The sequence below is a fragment of the Urtica dioica genome, chromosome 1, assembly GCF_054948205.1.
Source record: "Urtica dioica subsp. dioica isolate 48M chromosome 1, U.dioica_male_clone48M_v1_H2, whole genome shotgun sequence".
In the NCBI taxonomy this organism is placed as follows: Eukaryota; Viridiplantae; Streptophyta; class Magnoliopsida; order Rosales; family Urticaceae; genus Urtica; species Urtica dioica.
Genome location: NC_142756.1, coordinates 50,276,310 through 50,296,653, shown reverse-complemented (window position 1 = coordinate 50,296,653; position 20,344 = coordinate 50,276,310). Strand labels below are relative to the sequence as shown.

The following is a 20,344-nucleotide window of genomic DNA, read 5'->3' as shown; positions in this document are numbered from 1 at the left end:
TCTTCCCGGGGAAGTATTTGAGTCGGAACTTGGTCAACCAATTCTTGGAGGCGAGCGTAGATTGGCCGACAGAAGTTCAGGTAAATTACCTGAAAATTTACTTCGTCTTGAATGTCCTCCTGGCGGACGATGCGAAGAACAGGACACCATGCTTAGAGCTCATTAAGGCGGTGGAGGACACGGACACATTCGGTCGCCATCCATGGGGCAACGTGGTGTGGAACTACCTTCTCGGCGAAGTCCGGAAGTTTGTGGAGAAGGGTGGCGAGCCAATGGAGCAAGGTAAAAAAAAAGGAAGCTCCATCTCCCCGGATTCGTCGAGCCGCTTCAGGTTTGGGGGTACGAGTGTCTTCCTTTCCTGACGAACATAGGGGTTTGTGAGAAAGTCTCCACCACAGCTCGGCCAATAATGCGTCGGTGGAAGTCTATCGGACTTGTTCAGGATGCCGCCATGAGAGGAATCAACTTCAATGAGGTAATAAATTTGTAGGTTAATTCATACTTAATATTGATCACACTCATTTGTTAACTTGTCTCACGTATAGGTTGAATTTCACGGAATCGGCGACACTTCTTCAACCGTTGCAACCCCTTCTACGACGCTAGCGGGGGATAACAAACGCCCGGAGAAGAAACCCAAAAAAGACGCCCCACAACCAGAAGCACCACCACCACAACCACCACAACAAACGTCCCATTCACAAGCGCAGACAGTTGAAGTAACACAATTTTGGGTTTCTATTTTAATTTAAATAACCATACTCCGTGACAGATGTGTCACGGAGTGGATTCATTCGTCAACCAGCTTACTTTGTTTTTCTGGTCATGGACAGTCCCGGCTCGACTCTCTCGAAAATTCTGTTGGAAATCTCCACGAGCGTTTCCGCTATATGCAAGACGACTACAGGAAGTTCAAAAATGATATTTTGGACGCGGTGAAGAGCTACAGAGTGGCTCTTGATGAACTAGATCAGTACTACAACTGGAGAAACGCGTTGCAGTTAGAAAAGAAGCGCCTGGAGAATGCCGAAGAGAAAGCGGCCAAATTGAAGAAGTGGGAAGAAGAGATGGCGAAGAAGAAAGCGGAAAAAGAAAAGAAAAAAAAAAGAGGAAGAAGAATATGTTGAGAAGCTGAAGAAAATGCAGGAAGAAGAGAAGAAAATGCAGGAAGAAGAAGAGAAGAAGAAGAGAATAAGAAGAAAGATGAAGACGAGGAGAAGAAGAAGAAAGACGAAGAAGAGAAAAAGAAGAAAGATGACGAAGACGAGAAGAAGAAGAAAGACAACGAGGACAAGAAAAAAAAAGGACGATGACGGATAAGCAGGACAAAGACGACAAGAAGAAGAAGGACGATGGCGCCAAGAAGAGCAAGAATCCGGAGGAGAAGAAGAAGGATGGCAACCAAAAGAAGAAGAAAAACGAAGTCGAGAAAGGGAAAAAGAAGCAAACCAGTCAACAAGAGGTACAAGATATGCAATAGACATATTATTTTGTTGTTTAAAATCTTAAATGCGGAGATGAGTGGATTCACTCCGTGACAGATGTGTCACGGAGTGTACCACTCAGTCCGTGACATAGTGTCACGGAGTCGTTGAATTTCGTTATTTTGATTACACTCATGTTGAACTAAATGATTTTGAATGGTCAGGAGGACGAAAGTGATGTGGAAAACACACAAGGTCAACAATCTTGGGGTGATGAAGATTCGCCTCTCAGTCTAGAAGCCCAAATGAATGCAGAGGCTATGGAAGAGTATGAGTTGTTAGGACACATGGGGTTCAAGAGGTACCTCCATTAATTTGATGGTTGAACTTAATTCTTGACTTGTTTAGAAGCATGACTTTATAACCATATGAATTGTTATCTTTTACGGTTGAACTCAACAATAAACTTGAACTCAAATAAGCATATAATTGTTATGAAATATTATTTTATGGTTGAACTCAACAATAAACTTGAACTCTATTTCTCTTGTTGGATAGATATATGACTTGAACACACCGAATCCCCATATCCTGATTGAAGACTCACCTATCAAGAAACATTTGACCCGGAAACGACGCAGCCCCGATAGGTTTACTCCTTCCAAAAAGGTGTTGCCTTTTCTGAGGTTCACGAATGCTCCGGACGTGCTTCCTGATGAACTGCCGCTGTCGGAGGTAACCAAACGACCGGACCAGGATGACGTTGACGTCATGAAGTTGTGGTTCCAAGTCGGCTTGAAGAGGGGCCACAAGAACATATCTCAGGGCAAATCAAAATATAAGCCGGAGGAAGAAACCATAGCGCCTTCTATGGAACTTGGACAGATGGCTATCAACCAGAAGACCTTCTTCTACAACATGTGGCACGAGGACGGTTGGTTGTCTGATCAGGTATTAATGTGTGTTAGTAATTTTTAAAATATGTCTTGTTTTGCATCTCACTTCGTGGCAGATGTGTCACGGAGTCAATTCACTTCGTGACAGATGTGTCACGGAGTCAATTCACTTCGTGACACATGAGGCCGAGTGGAGGTCGAGCTCATGAGCTCGGCCTCCACTCGGCCTCATGAGCCCGACCTCTACTCGGCCTCAAGAGCTCGACTTCCACTCGGCCTCATGAGCTCGGCCTCCACTCGGCCTCATGAGCCCGACCTGTACTCGGCCTCAAGAGCTCGACTTCCACTCGGCCTCATGAGCTCGACCTCCACTCGGCCTCATGAGCTCGACCTCCACTCGACCTCATGAGCTCGACTTCCACTCGGCCTCATGAGCTCGACCTCCACTCGGCCTCATGAGCTCGACCTCCACTCGACCTCATGAGCTCGACTTCCACTTGACCTCATGAGCTCGACCTCCGCTCGGCCTCATGAGCTCGACCTCCGCTCGGCCTCATGAGCTCGACCTCCACTGTCACGGAGTCAATTCACTCGACCTCATGAGCTCGACCTCCACTCGACCTCATGAGCTCGACTTCCACTCGACCTCATGAGCTCGACCTCCGCTCGGCCTCATGAGCTCGACCTCCACTCGGCCTCATGAGCTCGACCTCCACTGTCACAGAGTCAATTCACTCCGTGACACATGTGTCACGAAGTGTACTTAGTCCGTGACACATGTGTCACGGACTGAATTGACTTTGTGACACATGTGTCACGAAGTGAATTGACTCCGTGACACATGTGTCACGGACTGAGTTATTTAGTGCTTATGTTTATCTTTTGTCGTGCAGCATGTGGACGTCGCGATGTACTACCTCCGGAAGAAGAAAAAGGCGGGTTTGTTACGTCACACCTTCACCATCATGTCCACGGTCTTCTTTAAGTATCTCCGAGATAGTTACACTCAGTTCAATGCTAGTCAAGATCCAGGTGTATTCTTAAAGAAGAAACTGAAAAAATGTGTCGTCGACCACATTACCGGAGAGTCTGGAGCGGAGCAACTGGTGGACCCATGGGACGGGGTCGATGATGTCCTCATCCCTGTAATAGATGGCGGACACTGGTATCTTCTTGTTGTCAACGTGCGTTCAAGGTGTATAACGGTGTACGACTCCATGAGTTCCACCGGTGGACACCAAACGCTCGTGGACACTGAAGCGGGAAACTTGGCCACCATTTTGCCATATGTTCTGCATGTCGCCGGCGTTCTACTCTCCAATGAAGAAATATTCAAGGTCGTCCACTACGATCAAATGCCACAACAAGACAATGGGTAAATATTTTAATTCTTAATTTTACATTCTTAATGACACATATCAATTAAAGCATGCGTTTTTTGTTCCTTCAGAAATGATTGTGGCATGTTTAGGATCAAGACTGCCGAGTTTTTGGCGCACGACCTTCCATTGTCTGATTTGAAACAGGAGGACATGATCATGTATCGACAGAAAATGACCACCGAATTATACCGACACGGAGCGCTAAAACTACACACGCGTGGAAATGTCAATGTTGAGACAACTTGAAATTATGTGTTTATGATTGTACGCATGTGTTTATAACTTTATATATGTATTCTTAGAACTTTATTGACATCAATTTCTTAGTTTAAAAGTGTATGTATTGTTTCGAAATCAATTTATGTATCACAAACTGACCTCATTTCGTGACAGATGTGTCACGGACTAAGATCACTTCGTGACACATGTGTCACGGACTGTGTTCACGTCTTAACAATAAGATTGTTTTATGAACCATTCTTAACAATAAACTCAATACCAATAAAGTTCAAAACATTCAAAAATGTAATACATAGCAAAATACCAAGGAAGTTCTAGATATTCAATGATAAAACGTGTCGAATTACAAACCAAACCAATGTCCCATCCCCGGAGCCCTCATTTCCGGTGGAATTGGGTTGCGACATGTAGCTCTATTGTGACCTACACCTCCACAATGGGAACATTTACGAAGCGGGGCATCAGATTCTCCAAGAGAGGGAATCCTTCTCTTCTTAGGTCTACCCGCCGGACGACCTAAGAAGTTAGGCGGATTTACTTTGATCTGCTTGATTTCGTCGGGAAAAGTCCATGACGATTCACTTCCTTGAGGATGAATAACCCCTGCATACGCCAATTTCCAATACTCGGTCGTGTAGTACTCTACACAATAGCTCTCAACTGGTAGGTTGCGTAAGCGACAAGCCGCAATGGCATGGACACATACAAATAGATCAGTTTGAAATTCTCGACACGAGCACGTCTTATCAATCAAGTTCACTGTCCATGGTGTTCCTTCTGTGTCTAAAAACCTCGAATTCGTATACTGCAGAAGGCCGGACCTAAAACATAAGCAAAAAAAAAAAAGTTTAAACATAACCACTCAGTCCGTGACACATGTGTCACGAAATGACCCGAGTCCGTGACACTTGTGTCACGAAGTGGATTCACTCCGTGACACATGTGTCACGGACTGAAGTCACCCCGTGACACAAGTGTCACGGACTCGGGTCATTTCGTGACATAATTTAAAAATTAAAAACACACTATACCCTGCATATTTGCCGAGACAGTGTCACGAAGTGCATCCAGTTCGTGACACTAGTGTCACGAAGTGCATCCAGTTCGTGACACTAGTGTCACGAAGTGAATCCACTTTGTGACACCCTGGAAAAATCGGGAAGTGTCACGAAATGGATCCAATTCGTGACACTGTGTCACGAACAGGATTCACTTCGTGACACCCTGGAAAAATCGGGATTTCAACAAAAAACACCATTTTGACAAACAAATCACACTCAAACACAATGGAACCTATTTCAACATGAATCAAAACAATTAAACATGTTCTTATATGTTAAAAATATGATGAACTTACCAACTTATGTTTGTAGAAGTTTTGGATCTTGGATTTGCAAGAAGAAGAACCTTGGATCTTGAAGTTTTGATGAACAGCCTAGGATTTGCAGGAAATTTCTTCAAACATTATTGCAAAATGGGTTTAAGATGAGTTTAGCATTATTGCAAAATGGGTTTAAGATGGGTTTACCATTATTGCAAAATGGGTTTAAAATGGTTCTAGGAAACTTACCTTCGACGACCAAGATTCCGGCTGTCTCGTCAAGCAAGCTTCATCAACTTCTCCAGCTCAGACCCAAACAAGGGAGAAGAAAAGAAAAAAAAAAATCGGCCACAATAGGTTCCCAGAAGAAAAAAAACGTAAGTAGAGGGAGGGTAGGGTTGAGGGTAGATGGGGAAAAATTAATTTCTCTCACCTACTAAAAGTATTACTTTTGTCAAATTTTTCATTTTGGGCTATATTTGGTAAGGGACATTCATATGGTATTATCTGTGTCAATTCCCCCAGAATTTATTGGTATTCTCTTTTACATGCAATCAAAGCGTAAAAGTCTTTTTTTCACAATTCAATTAAAAAAAGAATTCACTAACAATTATCACCGGTTATTTTCTATACAAAATTTTTTTAAAAAAATCTCACTATATCTATAACATAGATAATAAAGAGGAGAGCATTTTCAACTTTCATCCGCACGCCGCCACGTGGCGGCTTTTTTTTTTTTTTTTTTTTTTTGCCCTGCGCCTTTTCGTTTTTTTTTTGTTATTAAGTTATATAGCCGCACGGATATAGTGGATTGAGATATAGCTCACATTTGGTTAATTTCTTGTAAATAACCAAGTAAACTTATTAACAGATTAATAAAAGCCTTATTTAACACAATCAAACATATATTTTAGCTAGTTAATAGGCTGCCACGTATGCAAGTTGGCTATTTACAAATTATTTACCAAAGGTTGGCTAATTTACAATTCCTATAGTTTAGGTGGCTTACGTGGCCAATTTTTTGTTTTTTTGTTTTTTTTTCCTGTGCCTTTCCGGTTTGTTTGTTTTTTTTTTCTTTTTCTTTTTCCTTTTTGCTTTGCCTTTCGTTGGGTTTTTTTTTTTTTTTTCAATCTATTTTGTAAATCCTTTTTGCCTTTTCGGTTTTTTTTTTTTTTTTTTCCTTTTTACTTTGCCAATCGTTGGGTTTTTTTTTTTTTTCAATCTATTTTGTAAATCCTTTTTTAATGTTTTTTTTCCTCCCTCTATCTCATCAATATATTTTGTATAATTTTTTTTATGTATTTTATAATCATAATTACTAATGTTATATTATACTTTTTTTTTTCTCTTTGATATTTATTTTCTTTCACCTTATATGTGTCTCCATATTTCATTGGTTTTTTTTTTAAATTTTTTTATAATCATAATTATTGATGCTATATTATACTATGGCCCCGTTTAACATAACTTTGTTTTTAAAAAAGTGCTTTTAGATTTTTTTTTTTTTTAAAATGACAAAGTGTTTGGTAAACTGTTTATAAAACGGTTGTTGCTGGTAACTTAAAATTAATTTAGCGTTTGGTAAAAGAAATATATTATAGTAAAAAAAACTAAAATAGACATGTTCTTAATAATTAAATAATAATTATTCATATGCTTATTTATATACATATATATAAATAATATTTTGTACGATGATATTACAGTAATTTATATAGCAAACCTAAAAACATTTTTTCTAAAAGCTAAGAATCCTACCTTTTCTCTCTCATGTACAAAATCTAAAAACATTTTTGAAATTTTTTGTAAAAACAGTTTTGCCAAACACCGGATAAACAGTTTAGTTTTTTCTAAAAACAAAAACAAATCTTTTTAATCTCAACCAAACGTAGCCTATATCAATAACATATATTATTTTGAGTGTATGTCAGTTTTATATTTTCTTTATTAGTTTCTCTTTGATATTTATTTTCCTTCACCTTATATGTGTCTCCATATTTCATTGGTTCGTTGTTTTTTTTCCAATCTATTTTGTAATATATATATATATATATATATATATATATATATTGTTTTTTTCCCTCCCCCTCTCATCAATATATTTTGTGTAATTTATTTTATGTATTTTATAATCATAATTACTAATGCTATATTATACTGTGGCCCCGTTTGACATAGTTTTGTTTTTAAAAAAAAGTGCTTTTATAAAAATAAAAATAAAAATTCAAAAAATGACAAAGTGTTTGGTAAACTATTTATAAAACAGTTGTTGCTGGTAACAAAAACTGATTTAGCGTTTGATAAAATAAATATATTATAGTAAAAAAACTAAAATAGACATGTTCTTAATAATTAAATAATAATTACTGATATGCTTATTTATATACATATATATATATAAATAATATTTTGTACGATAATATTACAGTAATTTATATAGCAAACTTAAAAACACTTTTTCTAAAAGTTAAGAATCCTAGCTTTTCTATCTCATGTACAAAATCTAAAAACGTTTTTGAAATTTTTTGTAAAAACAGTTTTGCCAATCACCGGATAAACGGTTTTGTTTTTTCTAAAAAAAAAAAACAAGGCTTTTTAATCCCAAACAAACGTAGCCTATATCAATAACATACATTCTTTAGAGTGTATGTTAGTTTTTGTTGTCGGTCCATTCCGAGTCGACGACGCCCGCGGGGTCTCATGGCCGAGGGGCCAAAGACCGGTCTCATGAGCTCGGCCTCGGCCTCAGCTCGGCCTCGGCCTCATGAGCTCGACCTCGGCCTCATGAGCTCGACCTCGGCCTCAGCTCGACCTCGGCCTCACGAGCTCGACCTCGGCCTCACGAGCTCGACCTCGGCTCAGCTCGACCTCGGCCTAATGAGCTCGACCTCGGCCTCAGCTCGACGTCGGCCTCATGAGTTCGGCCTCGGCCTCATGAGTTCGACTTCGGTCTCATGAGCTCGGCCTCGGCCTCAGCTCGACCTCGGCCTCATGAGCTCGCCCTCGACCTTAGCTCGACCTCGGCCTCACGAGCTCGACCTCAGCCTCATGAGCTCGACCTCGGCCTCAGCTCGACCTCGGCCTTATGAGTTCGGTCTCAGCCTCATGAGCTCGACTTCGGTCTCATGAGCTCGGCCTCGGCCTCAGCTCGACCTCGACCTCATGAGCTCGGCCTCGGCCTCATGAGCTCGGCCTCGGCCTCAGCTCGACCTCGGCCTCATGAGTTCGGTCTCAGCCTCAGCTCGACCTCGGCCTCAGCTCGACCTCGGCCTCATGAGCTCGGCCTCGGCCTCAGCTCGACCTCGGCCTCATGAGCTCGACTTCGGCCTCATGAGCTCGACCTCGGCCTCAGCTCGACCTCGGCCTCACGAGCCCGACCTCAGCCTCACGAGCTCGACCTCGGCCTCACGAGCTCGACCTCGGCCTCAGCTCGACCTCGGCCTCATGAGCTCGACCTCGGCCTCAGCTCGACCTCGGCCTCATGAGTTCGGCCTCGACCTCATGAGCTCGACTTCGGTCTCATGAGCTCGGCCTCGGCCTCATGAGCTCGGCCTCGGCCTCAGCTCGACCTCGGCCTCATGAGCCCGGCCTCGGCCTCAGCTCGACCTCGGCCTCAGCTCGACCTCAGCCTCATGAGCTCGACTTCGGCCTCATGAGCTCGACCTCGGCCTCACGAGCTCGACCTCGGCCTCACGAGCTCGACCTCGGCCCCACGAGCTCGACCTCGGCCTCACGAGCTCGACCTCGGCTCAGCTCGACCTCGGCTTCATGAGCTCGACCTCGGCCTCAGCTCGATCTCGGCCTCATGAGTTCGACCTCGGCCTCATGAGCTCGACTTCGGTCTCATGAGCTCGGCCTCGGCCTCAGCTCGACCTCGGCCTCATGAGCTCGCCCTCGACCTTAGCTCGACCTCGGCCTCACGAGCTCAACCTCGGCCTCATGAGTTCGGCCTCGGCCTCATGAGCTCGACTTCGGTCTCATGAGCTCGGCCTCGGCCTCAGCTCGACCTCGGCCTCATGAGCTCGACCTCGGCCTTAGCTCGACCTTGGCCTCACGAGCTCGACCTCGGCCTCACGAGCTCGACCTCAGCCTCACGAGCTCGACCTCGGCCTCCCGAGCTCGACCTCGGCCTCACGAGCTCGACCTCGGCTATCCTATGCTATCCTCGGCCAAGCATATGTTATCCTCGGCCACCCTATGCTATCCTCGGCCGAGCCTAGGCTATCCTCGGCCAATGGCCGAGCCTATGTTATCCTCGGCCAAAGGGCCCACCAATGACCCCTTGGTCGCCTATAAATACAAGAAGCCCACCGTCTTCAAAAGGTAACCCATTTTTTAGTCCCGAAACACTGTAGAACTCATACTTCTCTCGTTTCACTCATCTTTGGCCTCTCACCCTCTAAATCCTCTATACTCCACCTCAATCCCACTAATGTTGAGCGTCGGAGAGGTAAACAGAGGCACCCCCTCTGTTTTCCCTTCTTAGCTCACGATTCTCTCATCTTTTCCAGGTGGGCCGGCGAGCTCAAACACCACTGACAGCTAAGGGAAGACTCGGGACACCGAGTCTGACACGCTCGAGTCGAGGCGAGACCACTTGGTCCGGCCTCGGGTCTAACCGCCTGCGACTCCTAAATCGTTGTCCGAAAAACAGCGACAACAGTTTTATATTTTCTTTATTAGTTTCTCTTTGATATTTATTTTCCTTCACCTTATATGTGTCTCCATATTTCATTGGAAAGCGAACGCAAGTCTTATTTACCCATGAAAGTCTAATCAATGTACAAAATAAATTTTTTGCATTTTATTATTCGTTTATTATTTTTAAGTATTTTTTCTTAATTGCCGGTTTCTTTGGTGTCCATTGTTTACAAATCTTGACAACACAAATTAACCTCTACAAATTTTACTTGTTATTATCATTATAATATGCTAAAATCATTCGCGCGTAGCGCGATGCTAAAAAACTAGTCACCACAGAAACCAAAAAACATGTTAGCAATTATTATCTGTTATAAAAAAAAAAACCCCATAAACTCATAAATATTAGTCTATCTTGGCGGCCAAGTTGTATTCCACCACTCATCATTAAAATAATAAGGTTTTTTTTTTTTTTTTGCTCGAATCACAATATAGGGCTGGGAGTCTGGGACGTTGGGTGAGCTATAGGATATCAAGTCATTTTACCGTCCAATTGAATGATTATAAAAAGGGGGCCGGTAGACTAACTAATCAAAAACATAAAATTTTCAAAATAGTCAATGTTTAGTTAATTTTGCGAAATAACCAATGAACCACATTAACTCATTTGATAGAATAAAAATACTCTTCATTAAAATGAAGAGCTACAAAATATAAATTAATTAACAAAAATAAAAGGGAAAATATCAACAGTATCCCTCCTGTTTAATCGAAATGCGAGATTTATCCCTTTTATTTCTAGAAATATCAGACATATCCCCCCAGTTTAATATAAATGACATATACATCCCCTAAAAAATGTTATATTACAAATATCACCATTTTTTGTTTATTTTTTACAAAAAAATAATTTGAACTCCCCAAAATACCCTTAATGAAATAATTTTTTATTTTCTATTCTATGTACAAAAAGTTTAAATTAAAAAATTTCTTTATAAAAAGTTAAGGATTTTTTTTATAAAGAGAGATTTTGATTTTTTTTAATAAAATAGTAAATAAATATTTATTCTGTTAAGGGTATTTTGGGGAGTTCAAATTATTTTTTTGTAAAAAATAAACGAAAAGGGTGATATTTGTAATATAACATTTTTAGGGGAGATATATGTCATTTATATTAAACTAAAGGGATATGTCTGATATTTCTAAAAATAGAGGGGATAAATCTCGCATTTCGATTAAACACGAGGGATAATATTGATATTTTCCCAAAATAAAATAAATAAACTCTTTCACTAATAGATTAAAAAATTATCTAAAAATATTACGAGATCTTCATCGTCGATCTTCACCACCGATTTTCACTGTCGAAGTCAACGTGCCGCCGATCTTCAATGTTACAAATAAACGAATTAACACTGAACGAAGTAACACAATTTAACCAATAAACATAAATAAACCAAAATTAATACAAATAAACCGAAATAAACATAAATAAATTGAAATTACATATATATAATGATATTAACACAAATAAAGATGATTTATAAAAAAAAAAAAATATATATATACCGATCAGATTGTGGAAGAACCTCCAGGATGACCATGGCGGACCGGCCCGCTTAAGCTGATGCCTTGATGGATGAGATCCGGAACCTCATCGACCTATCATCGGCCTGCATTATTCAATCTTGGAGCCGGAAACACACAACATCAATAACATAAAAACTTTATTGAGGGTAATAGTAACAATTTTGGAGCTGGACTGCATAAAAGGGTCGAGAGCCAAAATCTGATCAATAATGACCTTCAAAGTCGTCTTTATTGAAGCCCAACCGTCGGCTGCAGAAATTAGCACGAACTCCTTGTTTCCGTTGTTGAGTGAGTTCTCCGGCGGAGGAAGCTTTTGTCAAGAGCATCGAGAACGAATCCTCACTGACTCCGCGACACCATAACAGCCTCCTCATATACTGTTTAGGGTTAGGGAATGAAAGTTTATGAGATGCAGTGGGCGTATCCAAATTTGTACAACGATAATATATATATATATATATATATATATATATATATATCTCTTAAGAAAGTAAAAAACAAGATATACCACTGTATGCAAGACAAATGAGAGAGAGAGAGAGAGAGAGAGAGAGAGTTCCATACTTAAATATTGCGAATTCGTATCAATTACTTTTTTAGTTGTGCATTTATTATTATGTACCATTCATTTTTGTAATCAGTTTATAATATAAAAGATAATCATCCTTAATTTTCTTTTTGCAAGAATATTTTGGATTCATCCGTATGTACATATTAATTATTATAAATAGCAATCAAATTCGAAAATCATATGTATACTTTTTTAATTTGATATTTGTAATAATTATAAGGTTAAATCAAGTATAATAAATTTAAAAAGTTGTCACCTCATCCCATTTGGCTATATTTCAAAAATACTTGAAATTTTTGAAATTTTGGATATTTTGCAATTCTAACGTTTGACCTTGACCATCTAATTGCCTTTTTCTTATATATAAAAAAAAAAAAACTAGAGACTATAGCTTATTTGAATTTGATTAAGATATTTGACGGCCGAACTCTTTTCCATTCGTCATTATTGTTTTCTTATTCTTCTTGTTCACGCAGCTTCGTGTATCATTTTTATTTGCTGATCAGGCAATATGAACAGAAAAGGAATACCAAAGCAGTTCAGGTTTAGTGTTTTGTATTTGCTGTGCGTGTGTTTCGAGATCCATGCCTCACTCGGAGCCGATACAATCTTCCCTGACGATGTGCTCGCCGGTAATTCAACGATCGTCTCTGCTCACTCTATCTTCGAAATGGGATTCTTTCAACCAGGTCCTTCTCCAAACTACTATATTGCCATATGGTACCAAATTTGTTCTTATTCTCAGTTTTATACACAACTTCGAATATTCTTTCAATTCGAACAACTTTTTTTTTTCTCGTGAAAGGTACCGGAGAGACTCTTCACGGAGGGCTGTTTAGGTGGCGAACAGAGCGAACCCGGTCTCCGTTTCATCGGAGCTCAGAATTTCCAACGGAAATCTAGCTCTGCTCGACCAGTCGAAATCCCTAATCTGGTCAACCAATGTCTCTACTCCAGCCAATCGGTCCGTTAAAGCTGTTCTTCTAGATACCGGAAACCTAGTCTTAGTCGTCGAAAATTCTGATCCTCCGAATCGTTTATGGGAAAGCTTCGATCACCCGACTCACGCGTGGCTACCAGGAGCTAAATTAGGGTTCAACAAGAAGACCAAAACCAGCCAAGTCCTGAGAGCATGGAACAGCGCCACCGATCCTGCTCCGGGGATCTTCTCTCACCGGATGAATCCGCAGAACAATTCGACGGACTCGTTGTGGAACAATTCGAAGCGATTCTGGTCCACCGGGCCTTGGAATGGACTTGGTTTCCCTTTGATCCCGGAGATGAGGCACGACTTTGTCGTTTTCCTCCGTCTCGAATCGAACGAGGAAGAGATTTATTTCACATTCTCCGTTTCAGATAACGCTTCTCCGATCGCCACATGTCATTTCGAGATGAGCGTCACCGGGCAGATCGAGCAAGTCAGTTTGTTGAACAGTACTGGGAAATGGGATTTCTGCCCTTTGCCTCAGAAACAATGTGAGGTATATGCTCTTTGCGGACCCTACGGAAGCTGTGTTGAGGCTTCCTCGGCGGCGGTCTGTCTCTGTCTCCCGGGCTTTGAGCCCAAGTCGCAGAGCGATTGGGCATCGATGGGCTTTTCTGGCGGGTGTGTGAGACGGAGCGGGTTGGGCTGCGAGACAGACAGGTTTCTCGAGATTCCTAACATGTCGTTGCCGGAGAATAAACGTCCCGTTGAGGCGTCGGGTTTGAGAGATTGCGAGTCAAAGTGCATGAGAGATTGTTCTTGCGTTGCCTACGTTTATGACGATATCGGGTGCTCGATTTGGAACGGAGAGCTATTAAATCTGAAGCGGCTCGGAGCCGGTGATAGGGGACTGATGACGCTCAATCTTCGAGTATCGGATTTCGAATATCAGAGGCTGAGAGTTTCTTTGGGGATAAGGAAGGTCTATGTTGGGTTGATTGGGCTTGTTTCGACTTTTGGGTTCGTGTCTTTTGCTGCTTTTCTCGTTTATTATCCAAGGAGGAGAAGGAGAAGAGATAGTGGGCGAGAAGAGAATTCCATTTGTTTCAGAGAAGAGGAGTGTCAAGATGTGAGTATACCATTCGTTTCCCTGAAAACTATAATGGCTGCTACGGATAACTTCTCAGAAGCGAACAAACTTGGAGAAGGTGGTTTTGGACCTGTTTATAAGGTAGTTCTTGTCAACTTCAGAGATTGTCTTTTCTTGCTAGTATTTTACAAGGCCATGTGTTACTTTCTCATTTGAAGTTATACCCGATGATACTTGACATGCTATTAGAGTCTATAACGGTGAAATGAACACCGGTCTGAAAGATTTAGAGTTCTGGTCTAAGATGAGTGAGCTTGAAGAACCAGCATCTTGAGCCTACATCGTCAAAATAATAAGACATTGCAAGCTGTATAAGATACAAGTTACTATTCTTATAGTTAATTGGCTTTGAGATGAAACTTCATATGATACTTACAACTTTTCTGTGAAACGTGTTTCAGGGGAATTTCGTAGGAGGACAAGAATTGGCGATAAAAAGACTGTCGAGTGAGTCGGGGCAGGGATCGGAGGAGTTTCGAAATGAGGTTTTTCTGATCGCGAAACTTCAGCATCGCAATCTTGTTAGACTCGCCGGATATTGTGTCGAAGGAGAGGAGAAGCTTTTGCTCTATGAGTACATGCCAAACACAAGCTTAGACACGTTCTTGTTCGGTGAGTTTCTGTATTGAAGAGATTTTTCAGTCCCAATGAGAATTATGATTTTATATTCACAACGAAATATTATAAGCAGGTCAGAAGTTTCTTGACTGGGATACGCGCTATAACATCATCGTGGGGATTGCCAGAGGGCTTCTTTATCTTCACCATGACTCAAGGCTGAGAATTATTCACAGAGATCTAAAATCAAGCAATGTTCTATTAGACGACGAGATGACCCCTAAAATTGCAGACTTTGGCTTGGCGAGGAATATCGGAGGCAAACAATTTGAGGCCAAAACTAAAAGAGTTGTTGGCACGTAGTAAGCTCTCTCTCTCTCTCTCTCTCTCTCAATATAAAACTTCAAATTCTTTCGTCAATAACCAGGCCGAAAAATTGCTGACTATGCAGTGGATACATGTCTCCAGAGTATGCTTTGAAAGGTCTATTCTCGATCAAATCTGATGTTTTCGGTTTCGGGGTCGTCGTTCTCGAGATCATCAGTGGGAAGAAGAACACAGGATTTTACCTCGAAGACGAAGATCTAAGCCTTTTAGGATATGTGAGAGTTACTACTACATGGATACTTTGGTTCTAATAGTATTGATGAACAGAGAGTGGTAATTACAGATACTAACCAAATAGTGAAACATCATAAATAATGGAAAAAAAACTGGTTTTTGTTTTCAGGCATGGAACTTATGGATAGAGAACAGAGCATTAGATGCCGTGGACGAGAGACTAGGCGAGAGATGCGACACAAATGAGGCGATGAGGTGTATCGGCGTAGGGCTGTTGTGTGTACAAGAGGACCCAAACGACCGACCCGACATGTCAAATGTGGTGTCGATGCTCTTGAGTGAAAACGGCAGCCTTGCGAGCCCAAACCAACCTGCCTTTGTCGCGAGAACGTGTCAATCAAGCAGAGCTGGACAATCATCAACTAACTCTCTAACGAATACTCTAACGGTTGGCCGATAGTTTAGTGTCTTTGTTGTTTATGGGTTCACGGTCACCATTCCCTTGCACTTGCATATACCATATATGTCTCACAAAAATCTGTATCAATATTGCTTGTGTGCAGTTTTATAGTGATGATTAATTTTTATTTTATTTTAAATTTTATCCCCTATGTGTACTCTGTTAATTTGTTTGGCATGCATGGATCTTAATCAGATTTCCGCGAATTATATTGGTTATGTTATTAGGGCCGTAGTAATGCTAAAAATATTATAAGGAATGCGATTATTCAGGTATTACGGTAATCTTTAAAAGAAAGATTGGTAGACGAAGGAATTCCCTTTTTGGAAAGAGCAGCTCTCGTTTCCTTTGTATTTCATTAATCGAAAAATAATAAAAATAAGTGATGCTCTTTAACAATTTCTTGCTTAGCTCGAGACGCTGACGAGGACATACAGTTACTCTTTTCATTTTTATATAGGGTCAAGCGGCTATATAGCCAAATAAAACTTAAGCTTTTGCAAAATAGCCATAGTATGTCAACTATAAACAAACTAGTCAAATTAATCTAGGTTGAATTAAATTTAATCCTAACGAACTATAAATACAGAATGTAAGGTTTATGACGGCTGGATTAAAATTAATCGAGGCAGGATTAAAAATCGTAATACTCTCAATTGGCTATATCGCTATATCTAATGAAGACAAGATTAAAATTAATGAAGGCAGGATTAAATTTAATGACAATCTGGAAATTCATCAGATCCAACGCTCTCTACGGCACCGCCAGGGTCTTCACCGCCATTTCGAGCTACGCGTTTCGAATCAAACGAAACGGGACTCACATAGTACGTCTCCACTTCTCCCCTTTCGCTTCCCCGAGCTACGATCTCAGCTCCACCGAGTTCACCGTCTCTGTAGACGAAACCCTAATCTCGACGAAGAGTGCGACTACGGAGGTGAAAGAGTTCATCTTGAAGCTCGAGAAGGACTCGATCGAGATAACCTTCAGGCCGATCGGCGATTCAGGCTTCGCGTACGTGAACGCCGTCGAGGTTTTCTCGGCGCCGGACGACCTGATCGTCGACTACGGAGCGAAACTCGTGAGCGCCGAGGGACCTCAGGAGTACAAATTGTCGATGATTCAATCTGATTAAAGTTTTTTTTTTTTTGAAACGATCTGATTAAATTTTTTAGAGATGACTATTTTACCAAACAAATGAAACTATAACTATTTTGCAAAAGTAATAGTTTGAGATTGGCTAGTTCATACCATTTTTCCTTTTATATATATGAGCATCTCTTATATAAAACTAAGCTCTCTTGACTCTGCTTCCAACGACCTCATTATCGTAAAAAAAAAAACAGAGAGAGGGAAATAATATGAAAAGCGACATGGAGCCACCAAAGACATACTCTGTATTTTATTCACATTTGACGAAATAAAATATCTTCATAGACCCAGGTCATTATTTTAAAGTTATTAAATAACAGGGAAAAAAGTAAAAATAAAAACAAAAATGTAGCCGAATGTGGTATGAGACATGAGAGTTGAGTTTAATGCCCAAACGCGTCTGAAATCATTTCACGCGAAAACAGGGGAAGACATATCAAATGTAATAAAATAAGGACCCACAGATTAAAAGGTAATTTATGAGTGTTGAATTATTTTTCAATCAGCTTTGACCTTGCTGGCCGGTTGATGGATGTACCTAAGATTTTCTAATTCCAATGATTCAGCTATTAAGTTAAAATAATATACTATTCCAATAAAAATATGTTATTAAATATTCCCTCCCAGGTAAGCAATGGGTCATGCTTACATGTACATGCTTCATAGTGTTAGACATATTATTTGATGTTTAGTTTATGGAGTTAATTTTCCTTGTAGATTTGAAAATTTTGATTCGAGCAAGTCTTTCCATACAGAAGATTATAAAATTATTATTAAAAAGTTACTTATGGCCAAATCTTAAGAAGCTTCGTCCTATAAGTTTGACCGGTGCAAGCTAGGCTAAGCTTTTTCATGGTTATGTAGAGATACATCTAATGCAGCAATCTCCAAGGGCATATTTGTCATTGCATACTCTACTGCTTCGGCCTCATTTTTTTTAGAATTAATGACATTTTTAGTCCCTGAGCTATGTCGTGTGTAACAAGTTGGTCATTCGGCGAAAAAAGCTGTAGAAACGATACATGATGAATGTGAGAAAATCACGTTGGTCTTTCTGTCTAATTAATCGTCTATTTTGACGAAATTTGCTGCCGTGGGTTATCATGTGCTTTTTAAATGAGGACAAAATCGTAATTTAATAATAAATTAAAAAAAAACAAACTAAAAAAACAAATCATATTACAATTAAAAAAAATAAATACAAAATAATAGTTAAGAAAAAGAAAAATATCTTCTTCTTTCTTCTTCTCTCTCTCGCGTTGCTTCTCCGTCGACATGGCCGCGGGATTTGCGTTCCTGATCCCGAGCGTGGCCCAAATCGAGCTCTTCGCCGGCTCGGTCGGGTCGTCGATCCTCAGCGTCTTCGGTATCAGAACGCGCGTCACCGAGACCCGAAACCCATCTCGAGCGCGCGCCATGGCTGAGGGAAAACGGCCGCCGCGAGCCACCAAGGACCACCGCCGAGAAAAAGACACCGGGAAAGAGAGAGAGCATCAAGGGACACACAAATTACAGAACAGAAAATCTCTTCCTGTCGAGTACTCCATCTATACTGCTTTTCTCAGCTTCTGCAAATAGAGAATGTACACAATCGTGAATTGGAAAACAGAGCACTGCCTTCCGATCAGAGCAGTTCTCGCCGCCGGCTTCGGACCCATGCCTCGACACAGACCTCCCTCGCCTCGAGATCGACCTGATCTCGGCCTTCGATCTCAACCCGCCAAAGGGAATCGCCGCCGGGGATGTCAACATCTACTCCGTCGTTTCGATAAACACTAACCAGAAGTTCAGGTCTTGTGCACTCCAAATCCACCAACCCGAAGTGGAACGACAAGTTCGTGTTCATCGTCGACGAGCACACTCTCAACTCTTTCACCATCGCCGAGCTGGTCGTAGAGCTCTACGCCACCAGTGAGAAGAAGAAGAAGGACCAGCTTTTGGGGATTTCTAGGGCTTCGCTCTCAACCTTGACCATCAATTGTGATTTCTTTTGGCCTTTCTTCGCTCTCAACCAGTAGCGATAATCATCACCGAGTTTCGCAAGGTTTGGCCTTTCTTTTGCTTCCAAGCGATTTCAATCTCACCGAGTTTCGCAGCCATGGGAAAGATAAGATTTTGACAGTAAAGTTCGGGACTTTACACGGTTCTGATGACGATGGGTTAATGAGAATCCACGTTGGGATCGAAGCCGTTGGTTTGGAGTCAAAGTCAAACAAAGCTAGAAACGCTTCGACCGTGGATTTGACCTTGAGAAGAGGGAACAACAAGACCTTCGCTTGGATCGACTACGAAGCGAGCTCGAAGAGGTTAGAAGTCAGGCTGAGTCAATCCAGTGGGTCAAAGCCGGTCAACCCTCTGTTCTGGTACCCGGTTGACTTGTCCAAGCTCAGGTCAAACAACGAGGCTTTAATGGGTTTCGCTGGTGTGAACTCTTCAATTTCTTCTTCTTCTTCTTCTTCGTGCACAGTCCACTCTTGGGGGTTCGAGCAAAGACACGTCCCTCACTCGATGCATTCTCAGCCGTTGGATCCGAGCAAGTCGTCTATGGATGGCCGTCATTCGAAGCCGATGAAGATTGTGGAGGAGAAGAGAGATTGCGTGACCAAATAGAGAATTTCTCCGATATCACCATCTTCTCCGATATCGGTCGATCGGTCTTCTCGTTCTCCGATATCGCCATGAAGCCACTCGCCACCAGCCTGTACAGAATCGCCATCTTCTCCGATATCGATCGATCGGAGATTCTGGGCAGCCAAACAGATCGCTCGGTTTGAGAATGAGAACTCTCTCGCTCGCTCGTCTCTTGACTTGCTCTTGATTAGCAAATGGAAATTCTCTATTTAAAAAAAAAAAAAATAGAAGGATTATAATAACTCTGCGTATGAGAATGACATTTTAATAACTTTACTCTTTTTATTCGACACGTAAGCATTTTCTGTCTATTTTGACACTAAAAGTAACAGAAAGATTATAATTGAAAATTTGATTATCATAAAGGATCAAAATTGTAGTTTTTTTTAACGAAGGTTCAACATGTTAAAGTGGTCAAAGACGATGGACCAAAAATGTCATTAATCCTTTTTTTAAGGGCACAAATATATCTAATTATATACCTTTTGTTTATCTACCACGTTTTTTCAAGGTGGTAGAGTTAATACTAGGGGATGACACAATGTTATGAGTTTAATAGGTAGTCTTAGTCCGCATAAAAGTTAGTTTAGTTGACCAACAATATCTAAGTTGAAATTGTTAATGTCATATCAATTTACCGTGGCCTAGCTAGCTGGAATCTTATTACATGAATATTGATTTGTTGGTACTAATATTTAATAAAGATAATATCTACTTGTTTAGACAGATTTAGTCATATGATTTTCCAGCTTAAAGCATACGTAGATATCTACACTTTACATATACGTTAATCATGAAAGCTCTTTCATGTTTTTTTTTAATATATATTATAATAATAATG

General features: G+C 41.0%; 3 protein-coding genes across 3 annotated transcripts; 2 read left to right on the top strand and 1 right to left on the bottom strand.

Moving 5' to 3' along the window:
- Nucleotides 1–4,285: 4,285 nt before the first annotated feature.
- On the bottom strand, nt 4,286–11,868 carry LOC149408040 (uncharacterized). Its single transcript, XM_089623392.1, has 4 exons — nt 11,709–11,868; nt 5,513–5,568; nt 5,300–5,397; nt 4,286–4,763 (listed from the first exon to the last, which is right to left on the bottom strand). Exons 1-4 carry the CDS (start codon nt 11,866–11,868, stop codon nt 4,286–4,288), a joined length of 792 nt encoding a protein of 263 aa, XP_089479518.1.
- A 747-nt stretch (nt 11,869–12,615) lies between these two features.
- On the top strand, nt 12,616–15,865 carry LOC149408039 (G-type lectin S-receptor-like serine/threonine-protein kinase At4g03230). Its single transcript, XM_089616167.1, has 6 exons — nt 12,616–12,754; nt 12,871–14,221; nt 14,542–14,752; nt 14,832–15,060; nt 15,150–15,300; nt 15,429–15,865. The coding sequence occupies exons 2-6, from the start codon at nt 13,244–13,246 to the stop codon at nt 15,717–15,719; spliced, it is 1,860 nt and encodes a 619-aa protein (XP_089472293.1). The 5' UTR covers nt 12,616–12,754; nt 12,871–13,243; the 3' UTR covers nt 15,720–15,865.
- Nucleotides 15,866–18,147: 2,282 nt separating this feature from the next.
- Nucleotides 18,148–19,525, top strand: LOC149408038 (L-type lectin-domain containing receptor kinase S.4-like). The gene is made up of 3 exons (XM_089623382.1): nt 18,148–18,405; nt 18,482–18,663; nt 18,888–19,525. Exons 1-3 carry the CDS (start codon nt 18,148–18,150, stop codon nt 19,480–19,482), a joined length of 1,035 nt encoding a protein of 344 aa, XP_089479508.1. The 3' UTR covers nt 19,483–19,525.
- The last annotated feature ends 819 nt before the right edge of the window (nt 19,526–20,344 follow it).

Excerpts from the sequence above, each read along its gene's own strand:
- LOC149408040 (XM_089623392.1), bottom strand. The coding sequence starts at position 11,868 with ATGAGGAGGCTGTTATGGTGTCGCGGAGTCAGTGAGGATTCGTTCTCG. Across the intron at positions 5,398-5,512 it reads CGGAATCTTGGTCGTCGAAG|AAATTTCCTGCAAATCCTAG; the intron begins GTAAGTTTCCTA and ends TAATGTTTGAAG. Across the intron at positions 4,764-5,299 it reads ACTTCTACAAACATAAGTTG|GTCCGGCCTTCTGCAGTATA; the intron begins GTAAGTTCATCA and ends CTTATGTTTTAG.
- LOC149408038 (XM_089623382.1), top strand. The coding sequence starts at position 18,148 with ATGGCCGCGGGATTTGCGTTCCTGATCCCGAGCGTGGCCCAAATCGAG. Across the intron at positions 18,406-18,481 it reads AGAACAGAAAATCTCTTCCT|AGCACTGCCTTCCGATCAGA; the intron begins GTCGAGTACTCC and ends ATTGGAAAACAG. Across the intron at positions 18,664-18,887 it reads AACACTAACCAGAAGTTCAG|TAGCGATAATCATCACCGAG; the intron begins GTCTTGTGCACT and ends GCTCTCAACCAG.
- LOC149408039 (XM_089616167.1), top strand. The coding sequence starts at position 13,244 with ATGAATCCGCAGAACAATTCGACGGACTCGTTGTGGAACAATTCGAAG. Across the intron at positions 14,222-14,541 it reads GTTTTGGACCTGTTTATAAG|GGGAATTTCGTAGGAGGACA; the intron begins GTAGTTCTTGTC and ends AACGTGTTTCAG. Across the intron at positions 15,301-15,428 it reads ATCTAAGCCTTTTAGGATAT|GCATGGAACTTATGGATAGA; the intron begins GTGAGAGTTACT and ends TTTTGTTTTCAG.